The sequence below is a fragment of the Ahaetulla prasina genome, chromosome 5, assembly GCF_028640845.1.
Source record: "Ahaetulla prasina isolate Xishuangbanna chromosome 5, ASM2864084v1, whole genome shotgun sequence".
Classification (NCBI taxonomy): domain Eukaryota; kingdom Metazoa; phylum Chordata; class Lepidosauria; order Squamata; family Colubridae; genus Ahaetulla; species Ahaetulla prasina.
Genome location: NC_080543.1, coordinates 55,203,491 through 55,219,372, shown reverse-complemented (window position 1 = coordinate 55,219,372; position 15,882 = coordinate 55,203,491). Strand labels below are relative to the sequence as shown.

The 15,882-nt window shown below is 35.4% G+C and overlaps 1 protein-coding gene across 12 annotated transcripts in view; it reads left to right on the top strand.

Moving 5' to 3' along the window:
- TIAM1 (TIAM Rac1 associated GEF 1) overlaps positions 1 to 15,882 on the top strand; it is a 196,446-nt gene that overhangs the window by 134,534 nt on the left and 46,030 nt on the right. For all 12 annotated transcript variants that reach the window (XM_058184638.1, XM_058184630.1, XM_058184637.1 and 9 more), the window contains 5 exons: positions 3,468 to 3,640; positions 10,631 to 10,864; positions 12,101 to 12,286; positions 14,235 to 14,381; positions 15,515 to 15,589. In XM_058184638.1, the coding sequence (XP_058040621.1) occupies positions 3,468 to 3,640; positions 10,631 to 10,864; positions 12,101 to 12,286; positions 14,235 to 14,381; positions 15,515 to 15,589 (815 nt within the window). The remainder of the gene's footprint in view (positions 1 to 3,467; positions 3,641 to 10,630; positions 10,865 to 12,100; positions 12,287 to 14,234; positions 14,382 to 15,514; positions 15,590 to 15,882) is intronic.

The window sequence follows — 15,882 nt, the reverse complement described above, 5'->3', positions numbered from 1 at the left end:
TAGTTGTTATTTCCATCAAAAGTTTTAAAATATCTTTATCTATGGATTAAAATATAATTTTTGTATTGGAAAAAAAACTCCTTTACTTTAGCAGAAACAGTGTCGTATAGTGACAAATGATAATAGTGTGAATTAACATTAGATTCCAATCCAAAGTACATTTATTTGGAAATAATCTACTTATAATAAACCTGTGGTGATTGTTTCTGAATACATATGCTAGACTTGATTTTTCCCCCCTGATTTTCCTTGTGATTACAGTTGTTTTTTCCTCAGATTGCTGAATAAAACTGACTCTTACTGTTTTTCTCATATCTTAAGCAAGTGTAGTATAGTCTTGTTCCACTGCTTTTACTTCCCAAGGGCACCTTTTCAACTGTAGTTTAAGATGAAACAGATAACAGAAACCGCAAGAGCCTGAAAGAAACAGAATACAATCCACAGTTTTAAACCACGTGATTTTTATTATTTCCCTCAGAACACTGAATAAACTCTAGGAGAAGCTCATATCAGAATAAGTCATCTTGGCCTAAATGAGAGGATTCCCATATAGTATTTGTAATGCTGCCTATACAAGAATTAGATGGTGGTCGGGAGAGTATCAGAATGGAATATGGCTCAAGGCAGATCAAGGAATAAGGGACATGGCAGCTAATTTCTCTATGGAATTATTCTAAAAAATCAACATTGAAATACTAGTTAATAGCTAGATCCAAGGGATAGGTGGTGGCTCCTGTGATTCCAGATTCCATTCAGCTTATAGAGGCTGAATGTACATACAGATAGTCCTTGACTTACAATCACAATTGAGCCCAAAATTTCTGTTGCTAAGCAAGGCAGTTGTTGAGTGAGTTTTGTCCCGTTCTTGCCACAGTTATTAAGTTAGTAACATGGTGGTTAAGTGAATTTGGCTTCTCTATTGACTTTCCTTGCTAGAAGGTTTCAAATCCTGCAACTGTCATAACTGTACAAAACAGTCATACGTCACTTTTTTCATTGTAACTTTGAACTGTTGTATATCGAGGACTATCTGTAATAGCTTTGCCTGCATTACAGCTGACTCCAGAAAAACTGATCAGCTGTGGCTAGTTAAGGATTGGAGAGAGACCAGTAATTTGTTTAACCCAAGCAGTGTGCAGGAAGAATGTGATAGTGTGACACAAATAAACACAGCCATCTGGAGAGAAAGAGGGGAAAAGATGATTAGAAAAGAGTTATTACTTTAAAGTGTGACTCAGATTGGATAACTGAGGTTTAGTAAAGTTAGTATTTAAGCTTTGAAATTAACATTGCTATGTCTTGCTGACAATTGATTTCTGAAGTCTTGGGTTTACCTGGTAACTATAACTTGAAAGTAGAAAATATATATTAAATTGAAAAATTCATCTGAAAATAATATAAACTTTAACTGCATTCTTCCAAGCTATAAGAGTCTAGCCTAACTGAAAAATTGGTGTTTTTTTTAAAAAACTTCAAACTGATCATTAGCTAAAATATTATGCTAGTTTTTGTTCCCTTTCAGTGAGGCTAGATCAGGCCACAATTTTTTCCCCAAAAAAATTCTTATTGTTTTCTTTAAGTCATCTTGGAATATATCATGTTTCAGTGGTGTGTATCTTCTTTTGCACGTCTAATTACCCCCAAACGATTTTGTTTTAGGAACCAATGATTATATCTGCTAGTTCTCTCATTATTTGGTTTCATTTATACAAAAGCAGGGATGGGTAAAAACAAAAAAGTTGTTTAAGTTATGAAAATACATTCCATTTCCCCTTGCTAACTCTGACCAAATGGGCTCTAGTCCCAAAAAATTAATGACAATCAAGAGGTGTATTAAAGAGATATAGGAATCATTCAGTATTATGCACACATGTTTTTCATCTATTTTCATTCTATCCAATCTGCTAGTGTAATGGAGATTTTTAAATTAGGATAACAAATCTGACTTGGATTCCTTTCCCCATATGAAGTGGCTTTACCTTTGCTTAGTAGTGGCATCCCCTTTTATGCATTCCTTTGCAATTAGATACTCTTTTGAGGACCAGAACTGTATCAGCTTAATTTATTTCCAAAGAAAAAAGAACTCATGAGAAATCTTAAATAATTGCTTCATGGAAGACTTTTGTTCTTTATATTTCTCATCTTCTTTTCGAGGATTTAATCAACTCCATCCAGTATGACTTTCTTAATATTCCATTTCCTTATTCATCTTCCTATACTTGCTTTGCAGTTAAGTCCTCATTCATTCACTCTGTATGACCAAGCCAATGTGCTTATTTCATACTGGTTACTCACTTTTATACAATCCGCAATACTTTCATATGCTAAAGTGGACAGAGGTGCACTGTTAGCAGAGCCATCTTTTACTTTTCACAGTCATTTCTCAACACATTGCTATTTTTCTATTAAATCTTTTTTTTTAAAAAAAAATTCTGTCTTAATAAACCTGCCACAGTATTTTACGTGTGTCTTGAAATTTTTCACTCCATTTTCCCTGTCAGACAAAAACTATATTAATTTTCAGACCAGTACTCCTGGTTGCATATAACATTCTCTGCAAATTATTTGAATCCTGAGCCAACAATACAGCATCATCTGCATACAAAAATGCAATGCAGTCATAGCATTTTTTTATTCATAAATTTGTTAAGTAATCAAGGAAGTCCTGCACATGAAAATTGTTTAAATTCAAATGCACAAAGGTTTATTTAAGTAAATATGTTAATAGGTTGCATGTGTCTCAGATTGTTGAGATGTACAGAAGATTATCTCTAGATTAGAGATTTAAGCTTGCATAAAATAGTATTGGGATGCTTGGTGTAAAATTGAGCTTTGGTTGAACATTTTCCTACACCCAAAATATGTTATAATTGACCATGACTATTGTCCTTACCATTCTGAGGGAATGCTACATATGCCCCAGATATTGAAACTGGTAATATAGATTCTATATTGTATTTCATGCATCCCTGTATTACTAAGTGTTATATGAAATATTATTATTACGATGTACTCTGAAAAATCTGTAATACTGATCATTATGTTGCCAAACTGGCATTAGCCTGAACAGAAGGTGGGGAATCAAGATATTAGTGATTTTCAAGTTTGTTAAAAATTCAAGTTTTTGGGAGAAACACTCTCAGTCCACAGAGGGCGCAGCATTCTTGGTGATCATGGAATACGAATTGTTGAATGAATAGGAATGGCAAATTCTATATATATTTATATAATGTATGAAATGGAATATATTGAAGGACATGGCTAAGTGAATGAAATAATAGATATATACAATCCACAGCAGAACATGCTTGCTTGCTTATTTATTTATTAGCATTCATACTGGCTATTATTTCTATTGTTTCATCATTCTGTATGCTGGCATTGCATAATTCTGAAAGGTTATATTCTAACCGTAGTATTATCTTGTCAGATACATAGATTGCTAATAAATTGCTGTTTTTCTCAAGGTTGTACTTTATTCTTCTATGAAAGTGATGGCAGATCTGGCATAGACCACAACAGCATCCCAAAACATGCAGTCTGGGTGGAAAACAGCATAGTGCAAGCAGTACCTGAACATCCAAAGAAAGATTATGTTTTTTGCCTCAGCAATTCTCTTGGAGATGCATTTCTCTTTCAGGTGAGTTCTACCCATCCATGTTGCTTCTGCTGCTTCTGCCTTTGATTTCATTCTTGATCATATCCTTCACAGAAATCCCTGAATGATACTTCAACATTTGAAGAGGGCACCTAATTATTGACCTGCTTAATTATTTATTACTGTATAAATTATAATCAGTAATGATATTTAGGAGTTTTCTTTTATTCACCACCCAAGGTTTTATTACATAAATAAGTGGTGTAGATAGATAGCATAGATAAATGTGGGCTCTTTTTATAAACTGAGCTCATCCAAAATACATAGTGACATGATGTAACCAAATGCTGGGAACTTTATGCAATTTAGAGTTAATAGGAATTTGTTTCCAGGTTGCTTTTTTTTTTGGTAAGACTAAACTACATCATATCATTCCTTGGCCATATTTGGGGCTCATCTCCTCCAAAATAATAATAATAATAATAATAATAATAATAATAATAATAATAATAATAGTAATAGTAGTAATAGTAGTAGTAGTAGTAGTAGTAGTAGTAGTAGTAGTAGTAGTAGTAGTAGTAATGTTGGATAACAAAGAGAAATGTAGAAAACACATATTTAATACCTACATTTAATATATGGGTAAACATAACATTAGAACTCATAAAATATTTTACTGCAGTTCTATAAACACTACTTGAGATATTGGTTATGACTGCCCTGAACTCTGCTTTCAAGTATGCATATATCTTTTCCACCAAATAAAATGTTGCCTAAAGACATCATAAAATATTTTTTCCTGTAAAGATTTACTTGCTTTAGGTGGAGAGATAGTCTTCAATTAAAGAATAGATGTAAGATTGTTTTGCCCTCCAATGTACAATTTCAATTTGTGCATCTGCCAACAATCTTTGGATATTGCTGAAGATTCTGAAATATTGAGTTGGGGTACTAATTCATGTGGGTTTCAGCCGATTGATTTTTACATAACCTGCATGAATTGAGAAGTATCCTAGAAGTGACTTTCTTCAATTTCTGCATATCTATCCTTGTGCTCCTGGATGTTTGTGCAGTTTTCAACTCTGCTGGCCAAGATGTCCTTCTGAGCTGGCTCCACAGATTGGTGATTGTGTGAACCATTTTATAATACTTCTCGTCCTATCTCTGGGATCAGTTTCAGTCATGAAGGTGAGGGAGAGATTGCTCCCTAGGACCCTCCTTTGTGGGATGCTTCAGGTTCTGTTTTCTTTCTCTTCTTTTTCACTATCAACATTAAATCACTGTATGAGGTCCTCTGCTGATTTGGGGTTTGGTATCATCAGTATGCTGATGACACCAAATTATATCTTTTGACCCTGAGCCAATCAAGTGGTACTGTCAAGATTCTGTCCCAGTGCCTAAAGACTATGATGCGATGGAACCATCTCTGATTCACTCCTATCAAAATTGAGCGGCTGTGGGTGTTTGGGCTGCCCAGATTTAGGGATATTTCATCTCTAACCTTGCACTTCACTATTAAAGGATGGGGTGCCATTTGAGAGTTTACCTGAACTCAGAGATCCTGCTCAATGAGCAGGTGGCAGGTGTAGCCAGGTAGAACTTTTCTAGGCTTCATTTGGCATGCCAGTCGTCCCCTTTTCTAGATAAAGGGAGCCTTCAGTCAGTTATGACTTACTACTACAATGTGTTCTATATTGGGGCTGCCCTTGAAGATCATCCAGAAGCTTCAGCTGATCCATAAGGTAGCAGTGAAGGCAGTGATGAGCATATCTTTGGATGTTCATGTAACTCTTTGCTTTACAAGCTGCACTGGTTACCAGCTAGCTTGCAGGTATGATTCAACGTGCTTTGTCATTACCCTACGGAGGATAAGGCATGGTTACTTAAGTGACTGCCTGCCTTCTGTAGTATCTGTCTGCTTGCTTCAATTTGGCAGAGTTGACGTGCTCATGGTTCCTTTGATTAACTAATACCATCTATCAGAACCCCAGAAATGGTCTCATCTGTAATAGCTCCTGCCCTCTGGAATGAGATTTGAATGGCCTCCAACCTACCGGTTCCTTGAAGGGCCTTGGAAGCCTGGGTGCTCACCCAGGCAAGGATGGGTAAAGTCCTCTTTGGAGCCATGGTTTTATTTTCTGTTTCTGTCTGCTTTTTACCATCTTTACTTTACTTTTACTGATACTGTCAGTCATGTGACATAAATATTTAACAAATTACAGTAATGATTATTGTTGTTGTTATATTGCTAGGGAATATTAGTAGTGAAGGCCAAAGTATCCTTCAGTGAGTTTACCTGTTTAGTTTCAGTGAGTTTGCCTCATGTACCAGTCTTATTCCTAATAAGTCTCTAAAGATACAAAATGTTTTCAGAAGGAATCTTAGAAAACAGTGGGCCAGATAGTTGCTAAATACATAGGGGCCCTCATAGAGCTAAGCCAATTATAGTGTTTTGTTTTAATTATAAAGTGATTTCTGTCAATGGTGTATCTATTAGGCCTTCCTTCCTTCCCTTCCTCCTAAGATTTAGGAAAGAAATTATGGGTAGGAAGGAATTAATAAATATAATGTATTATCATAGAATTAATCTGCATATTATTATACATCCCCAACTTTGATTTCTTATGCAAAAATTTATAAAAATATGCATAATTTAAATGTAATAATCTACCTTTACCCACATAATTCATGAATATTTACAAAAGCATATAAATGAAATCAAGTAGCTTATAAAGTTAATTTAAAGGTCTTATTCATGAGATGTTATTGTTTATAATTTCAGATATATAAGATCCCTGGCCATTTTCATCTCATTCAGGACTTCAATATATAGCAGAAACTGCTGATGAAACTGAATGCAAAACAAAACTGTAAAAATATTGCACAGGCAAAGAATAGATGTTGTTGTGGGCTCAGAGATAACTTTGAAGAAGGCACCTAATAGTAGTAATGGAAAGAAAAGACAGGAGGAGGTGAGGAAGAGACTCAAGCTTGTCCTTCCTTGATACTCCTAAGCATAAGAAGGAAGGAGAAAGGAACACTGTCAAAATTTTGTTGTTATACTATATAATAATAACACTGACCTTGTATGGTTCTTCTGCTGTCTACTTCCTGACCTACCTCATAGCACTGACACAATTTTTGCTGCCTTGTTTTCAAATATGTCATATACTCCTGCTGATTTCCTCTTCAGACAGGCAGCTACCATGGATACCTGTGCGGATCCATTAAATTTGAAAGACATCTGGTGTTAATCAGATGCCTGTGACATCTTAAAATGGCATGCTCATGTTTCAGGTACATACATTTCTTTATAAGGTTTACATTTCTTTTGGAGGCAGAACAATAGAAAACCAAACTCTGCTTAGTTTGTAATAGCTCAGTCCTCCTACTTCACTTAATTCTGAGACAACTTAAATAATAGTTACATTCCCTTTCTGTCACTGACCAGTCAAAACACTGACATAACCAATAACTGAATTCTTTGATGCAGTAAAGCATTATAATTTAAACTTCGCATACAGTTGTCTATATCGAATGTCAGCCAGAATTGCTCTGGCTTTTCCCAGCTAATGAAACTTGTTATGTGCTCCTTCCATAGTTATCCCATGTCAATTCACCTAAAACAGCTATTATTGTTATTATAGTAAGTCACACAGTCAGCCAGATGTTTAGACTGAATTTACATTTTTATCCACCTATTGAGTTTTTCCCACGAACCTATTTTATTATATTGTTGTTATTATTTCCCCATTATTTAGCTTGTTTACTGAAAATTAGATATGAATAAGAAAGCCTGGGGAAAACAGGCTATGTTTCTAAAAATAGAGATGTTATTCAGTGAAACATTTTTTAAAATATAAAACAGGTGAAAGAAAAGTAATGAAAAGGTTAACAAATATTAGTATGTAGTTAACAGATTTCTAGGTAGGACTTTGAAACTTGGATATTTGTAACATTCTCTGTGTATAGATGGATCCAGGAATAGACCCTCTATTCCTTTTTTTGCACACATGATCTAATTGCAAGTTTTCTCATGCATCTTCCAGTTATGTCTGAATCAGAGGTGGTATTCAGCCGGTTCACCAACGGTTCGAGTGAACCGTTGGCAGAAATTTGGCCAAGGTTGCCAAACCAGTAGCGATGGCCAGCTGGTCATGCCCCCAAACCGGTCCCCCCACCCACCATGTTCCCCCCCACCTACTCGCCCCACCCACCATGTTCGTTGCGACCATGTTCTTTGCATACACGCATCCCATTGCCTTGCAAGTCCAATGGAATGTGGATGCGTGAAGAACATGGTGGCGATAGCAGCAGTTTTTTCTGTAACCTCTGGTACTTTTTGGTGGCCTGTGAGGCTTCTTTGCCAGCCGCTTTCCAGCAGTGGTGGCTGGCTTGGGGCCGCCAAAAACACTGAAGCAGCCACCGCGGAAGGTAAGCAGCCTGAACAAAGAGGCAGTGGTGGGGGAGGAAGCGGGGCTAGGGACATGGCTGCTAAAGGAGGGGGAAACGGGGGCAACTGGTGAAGGGAGGATGGGGGTAGATAGGTGGAAATTCCAAAAAAATTCCTCCCTTTTCCTTTGGGCATGGCTAGGTTGGGGGGATCATGTGACTGAGTGGGCATGAATGACATCAAGTTGGCCATGCCTACTCAGTTACATGCCCCCCCACCTAGCCACGCCTACTGAACTGGTAGCGAAAATTTTTGAAACCCACCACTGCTGTGCACCCAAATTAATTATATCTAAAGGTTACAAGAACTTACTCTTACTTGAAGATTTTAAAAGAGGATTCAAATCTCATACATCTTTTCAGTGGTGAAATGCTCCCAGTTTGCACCGGCTCGCCCGATTAGGTAGTGATGGCAGCTGCTGGTTCGGAGGACCAGTGGCAAAAATCCCTGGCCCCGCCCCCCCTGCCTCTGCTGAGCCGCACCATCAGCAGAGGTTTTTTTTTTTACTTTTAAAAGTTTTTCTTCAGCCGAAACATACCTTGAAAAGTAAAAAAAAAACCCTCTGATGATCATGGGGCTGAGCAGAGATCACCAAAACCCTTTAAAAGTTTTCCGAAGGGGGAAAAAAACAAGAAAAAAGGTTTTAAAAGCCTCCTCTGGCGACCCCAGAGGAGTTTCCTGATCCTCACAGGCTTTTAAACTCACTTTTTAATAGCCCCCACTTTCAAGAGCCCCCACCCATGCCCAGCCAATTCCCCCTCCTCACTTACCTATAATTACTGCTCTTTCGGGCTGGCAACGCCATGCTTTCTTCAGCTACTGAAGAAAAAGAAAAGCTTGCTTTGACTTCCTGCTTTGCTGGCTGAGGAACTCTGGAATTTGAAGTCCAAAATAAAATAATAAAATAAAATAAAATAAAATAAAATAATAAAATAAAATAAAATAATAAATTAAATTAAATTAAATTAAATTAAATTAAATTAAAAAAAAATAAAATAATAAATAAAATAAAATAATAAAATAAAATAAAATAATAAATAAAATAAAATAAAATAAAAAATAAAATAAAATAAAATAAAAAATAAAATAAAATAATAAAATAAAATAAAATAAAATAAAATAAAATATAATAAAATAAAATAAAATAAAATAAAATATAATAAAATATAATAAAATACAATAAAATAAAATATAATAAAATAAAATATAATAAAATAAAATAATAAAATAAAATAAATAAAATAAAATAAATAAAATAATAAAATAAAATATTTGTGCAGCTTTCTGAGATTTGGTGTGTTTCTGTAGTGTTTCAGTCTAACTACACAAACACACAAAATCTCAGAAAGCTGTATGTGGCATTTGTGTGTGTGTGTGAGTTTTGTGTGTATGTAAAGTGTGAAAGTTGGTTTTTGAGCTTTTTGTGGCTGTGTGAAGTGTGAAGTGCAGCTGCTTTTACATTGTGTGTGAGTCAGTTGTGTTGTGGTGTGTGTGTGTAAAGTGTGAAAGTTGTTTTTTGATACCTCTTATTGTTTTTTATACTTTGTTTATTATTTTTATTATTTATTGTTATTGGCCACACCCACCCAGTCATCTGACCACCAAGCCACACCCACCAATTAAGCCACACCCACAGAATAGGTAGGGAAAATTTTTAGATTTCACCCGTGCATCTTTTCCTCTTTTTTTGTAAATGATAGTGATATAATGCTGGAAAACAATAGCCAGCGGATAATTTATGGAAATTTATTAACTAAGCAATTGGTTCTCCATTTTAACTGCAATTTATTTATTTATTTGTTTTATTTGCCACCCACCTCACCTCGTGGGATTTATATAATAGATATACAGTATTCTGAGGAAAAAAGCCAAGCTCACTAGCTAGAAGTGGTTGTTCAGTCCTGAGTTATATTTTAAGGGCATTTAAAATCAAATTTTGTTCATTTTTTAACCTTTCCAGGAAATAAAACAGGTAAATTGTTTTATCTCTGTGTCAGGGACATAGGCATTTCTTTTCATAAATCTATTTTCTGTTATGCTTTATTGCTTTCTCCTTCTTTTCCTGCTTCTTCATATTTATTACTGTAACTATCGTAGCAATGGTGGAGATAAATGCATATTATATAGTAAAGTCATATAGATCTAATAAAACTCTTCACGTCACTTATTCTTTGATATGGGTTATTCCATCAATTAGTTGTTTCATGTTTAATTACAAAGCTGATAGAGATATTATAGAATAATTATTACAATCAGTTATTAGGTTGCTAAATGATACTAATACTAATGGAACTAGTTTTTATTATTAAAAGCAAATACTTATGCTATAAATATTTACATACTACCTCTAAAATGCTAGTCTAAATCACTGAGTAGTCCTTTGGGGATGTTCTAGGAAGCTTTCTTTAACACAATGATTCTTTAGTTTTAATGACACATTCTGCAGTTGTTAATTTTGGTTCTAATGCAACATATTCATGATAAAACAACATATTCATGAATATCTACAAAGTTTACTGAAGCAGAATCTTTTAAAACAGCTTATATTAAACAAGATGCTTATGGCCTCTATTTTATAGACTTCTAGCCAAACAGAATTAGAGAATTGGATCACAGCAGTTCATTCTGCTTGTGCAACAGCAGTAGCACGACAACACCACAAAGAAGATACTGTGAAACTGTTGAAAACTGAAATTAAAAAACTGGAGCAGAAGATTGATATGGATGAGAAGATGAAGAAAATGGGAGAAATGCATTTCCTTAGCTTGTCTTCAGTTAGAGACTCTAAGAAAAAGAAAACGATTCTTGATCAGGTAGTTTTGCTTTAATTTATTCAATATGTAACTCTAAAATAAATTCAGGTGACCTAAAGTGCTTCTTACGCACTACTAAAAAGTTGTTTAGACTTGTCTTTTCTATTACATTTCCCAAAATGTGTATGTCAGAATTTTGTAAATGAGAAACAATTTGGTTTCTGCTTTGAAACACAAATTTCCAACATGAAAGGGATCACTTTCAAAGGATGACTTTGCTAAGGATTAAAATCATATGTAAATTCATAGAGCACAATCTCTTTTTGAGTTCATCTAGAGATGCTAATTAATATGTATGTTTAAAATTGCAGTGTATGCCATATTGAACTCCTAAAGGAAACTCAACAAAAATAAATAAACAACAAATCTTGTATTCAGTAAACATATTTGACCTGTGCTGAGTTATCTAGGACTACTACTAAATGTGTACAGAATATTATCCAGGGGAAAACTGTATCATACAGATAGTCCTCATTTAATACTTATTGGGATCAGAAACTCCATCATTAAGTGATATGGGCATAAGTTGAAAAAAAAAATCACATGACGGTGCTACTTAGTGATGGCAGTTTTGGCAGCTCTAATTGTTGTTGTTAAATTGAGGTAATTAAATAAGAACCTCGTGTGACCATGACATGCAACTTTCTGCCAGCTTTCCAATTGACTCTGTCAGAAGTGCCAGGGGATTGCATGACTCTGCTGTTATATGAGGACCAATTGCAAGTTCTGCTTGTTCAGCACCATCATAAATTTGCATGGTTTTTGAATGACCAGTCATTAAATGAGGAACACCTGCGTAATGGGGATTTCCAGCCAATTGGAAATTTTTTCCATTAGCAAGGTGAAGAACACAAATGATGATACAACTGGTGAAATTTAATACTTCCCAGAGTATTTTATTTATTTTACATAAATAAATATTGATTTTAAACTGATGATGTCAACAGTCTAGAGACTCTTTTTCTATTGAAGTGGTGTCTTCATATCCTTATGATATTGCATAAAACAGTTTCTAAGTGATTTTGAATCTTTGAGTGAAGAATTTGGCCACAATAAAGAAGAAATTGAAACTGGACATCCGTGGAAAGCATGACGATCTTTTCCTTTTTCCAAAATGAATATATTTACTTTGTTCTCATTGAGAACATCAAATTCTTCCTTCTTCATGCAAAATGTGATCTGCTTGTATGATATAAGATATATCTTTTCTCCTTAATTTATTTTGTCTTCCTGTAGATCTTTGTTTGGGAACAAAACTTAGAACAGTTCCAAATGGACCTCTTTCGATATCGTTGTTACTTAGCTAGTCTTCAAGGAGGGGAACTGCCAAACCCAAAAACACTACTTGCATTTGCAAGTCGTCCAACTAAAGATGCAATGGGTCGTCTTGGAATCTTTTCAGTGTCCTCCTTTCATGCACTGGTGAGTTTAATTTGAAGGTTATTTTTTGTTAAACTAGGTATCACTTGGTATAGAGTGAATGCTGTTGCTATGCAACATCTGGTCTCTGCTCCTGTAGCCATAAAAAGCCAAATGTATTCTTTGTGACAAATGTTTCTCTTTCTCTTCCAAATTCCTGACTAAGGTAGCTTTATCTTAATAGCTGCTTTTCTTCTGTGTTATAAATTTATAATTCCAACACTGCATGGACAGAGGTTGGGGAAATGGGGAGGAAAGGGAAAACAGTAGAAAAAAAATCTCCTGTTTCTCGAAGCTCAATAGATCTAAGTGTCATCAATCAATGGAAAAACTCCTGTTGTAGAAAAGAAAAGAAAACTATTAAGACTAACAGTATAAGCAGCAGCATCAGTACAACTCACATATAAAAAATAATTGACCTGTTGAACTAAGTGGCCTTCTGTTGTCTTCAATCTGTTCAAAAAAGACAATTTATTTATCTAGGACTTATAATGTTCTCTATTAAAAATGACTTAAGTGGCTTACAGTCCTTATTATAGTAATTTGGTTAAAATAGAAATTAGGAGCAAATAAAAATTCAAAGGCACATTACTTAATAGCAACAACATAACCATAGTAATCAACGGTACCATACCCATCACAATCAGAAATTTCCTAGCACCATTCTTCAGGGGCAATTCAACTATCAAAAGCCTTCCAAGAGCACCAGATTTTAATTGCCTTCTGAAATTATATCAGGAATAATATCAGGCTTCTTTCTGGGTGATATTACACAGGAAGGAGGCCACCACAAAGAAGGGTCGCCTTTTGGATCTTTGTTGACCCTTCTTTGTGGTGGCTGCCTCCTGTGGAACATCACCCAGAAAGAAGCCAGCCATTTGTGATATTATTCCAAAAAGCAATTAAGATCTTTGAAGATTGCCTTGTCCAAGTGGAATCAGTCTATTCAGTGAGATGGAGTTGTTCTGACCTAGGCCTTCCAAGAACATGAAACAGACTCCTTGTCCTGACATAACCCCTTTTTATTAAGTTACTGTGAATTCGTCTCCAGCAAAGTCTTTCAAGGGAGAATGTACAGTCACAGACTTTATCTGGCTTGGAGAGCTGCCAGGCCGATATATTCAAAACTTGGCAAGAAGTCTCTGAGAGTCATGAATCAATTAAGCGAACTAATTGTCTCCTGCAAATTCCCCTCCCCTTTCGCTCCTCCTTATTCCCTATGGGAGGAGCCATTCACTGTCCACCTGTGGCTTTACTCCCAAGTCAACCCTTGTTCCTTAGCTGATACCTTCTCCTGGCAGCGCTGCGCATGCTGTTCTTCTACCTCACTGATGTCTGACTTCAAAGGCAGCTGACAACTGTAGACAGCTCTGGCCCCATATCTGCCTCCAATGAGGAGCATACATCAGAGCCTTCCCCAGACTCCAGAACTGGCCCATGTTTCTCCCCAACCTCCTCACTGTCTGAGTCTGCCACCAGCTCCGCTGGCTGCTGGCGGGTCACAACAGCAGTTGGGAAGAGTTTAGTTGGGAGGACTTTTGGTTGGGAGCCACAATAACTCTTCCCAACTTCATCTCACTGGATGGACTGATTCCACTTGGACAAGGCAATCTTCAAATTGTATAACTTAATCCTCCAATTTAAGATGATAAGCATTTCTTTGATGCTGCTACAGTATTTGCATTGCCTTTAATACTCTGAAGAGACCCAAATTAAGTTTGGGTCTTTGAAAAATTTAACTTTTTAAAAAAACCAACACAGTGCTATTATGGCACATGTGCAATTGCTCTTTTTGCAGGAGCAGTGCATGTGAAGCCCAATTTTGAGCAAGTATTGAGCACATCTATCTCATCCTAAATAATAGTTTGTGTAATACGTATGTGAAGATATGTATTTCTTGGCATTATTGTGAATCTCTTAGTTAAGGAATTTTATTTTTTTTGGCTGATAGGTGGCAGCTCGCACAGGTGAATCTGGTGTCAGAAGACGAACACAGGTTATGTCAAGATCAGCAAGCAAACGAAGAAGCCGGTTTTCTTCTCTTTGGGGCTTGGACACTGCTTCAAAGAAAAAGCAAGGGAGGCCAAGCATTAATCAGGTAGCCCAGATGGTTTAATAATTGGAGGTTTTGAAGATGGTTCTTTTGTTATTACATTCTGTTCTTTTCTGTTGGGACGCAGGGCAGATATGAACTTCAATATTACACAAAAGTAACATACATTACAAAATACAAAATACTTTATTGTATTTATTCTGTCTTTCAACCTTCTCCACCAATTTTTAAAACTTTGACTATATGTCTGTTTTCTGTGTCACCAAGATTTATTAGATGGAAATTTGTTGCCCATGATCTACTTGATGCAGGCTATTTCCCATATTTGAAGCTATGATGGTTTCTTTGCAGTTCTTTTTTGCAGGAAAAAATATGATTAATTATTAATCAAGTCTCACAGGTTTATTAAAAATAAGCTATATTCCTGGCAGTCAACTCAACTTTCTTAATTTTATATTAAAACACAAAATGTAACAGATTTTCCCATCAGAGAGAGTGGGGGGATGGGGAAGAGAGCCTTCAAACCTAAATTTGCAATGGGAAACAAGTTGGAATCTGGGCTTTTGAACTGCAAAATAGCAAGTCTGTACCCTAGCTTTTCTAAGAAGGGACATGTCATGTTGTAGATACTTTTTCAGACTTCATATTACATGTGCTGAAGAGCCTGGGGGGGATTAAGCATATGTATGAGTTGCACCCAATATAATTTCATCAATTTACAAATCTAACATTTTAACACAACAGAAAAATAATCTGTTGCAAGTATTGATAAATACAATAAATAAATTGTGTCTACACAAAATCTTTTTGGGACCAGAATTAGCTTACTTTATAATATAGTGAGTATTTGGCTACAATTTATAAATGCTGCCTATTAGCATCCCTCACTTCTGGCTTGAAAAATGTTTTTCTGATTCTTGCTTGTAACTCTGTTTTTTCCAAATGGTTGCAGTTTAGAATGAGTACATTTTGTACTTTGTTTGAAAAGACCAGGTAACCAGTATAATTTAGCTATTTTTGTACTTAGAAACTAATTTTATCCAAATATAATTGATATGCAAATTTTCCTCCTGAGCCCTTCTTCGTTTCTTCTATCAACATGAAACGTTTCCAGATTTAGCAAGTATTTGCATCATCTTACTGTATTTAAAATAGCACAATTTCTTTGTGTTTTGAAGGTTTTTGGTGAAGGAACTGATTCTGTAAAGAAATCTTTAGAAGGAATATTTGATGACACTGTGCAAGAAAGTAAGGTAAAAAAAAAGAATATAATTAATTTACATAAAAGGAGTTCAATTAGCTTGTGACTCAGAACCCAGTACAGTGAAGCAGAGTGAAATAATGTGAAATGAAAATCTGAAGTGAAGGAGAAGTGAAGAAGAAGCAAAGCTCAAAGCATGATGACAGCTCAGTTCAAAGTCTGTTTGCTAGAGATATGAAAGTTTCTGAATATTCACTGGCATTTGAATGAGTAGTTGGTGGACACAGAACTAATCAGAATTTTGTTTATTTTTAAAATGATAGATAGAAATTTCTTATCATGAAA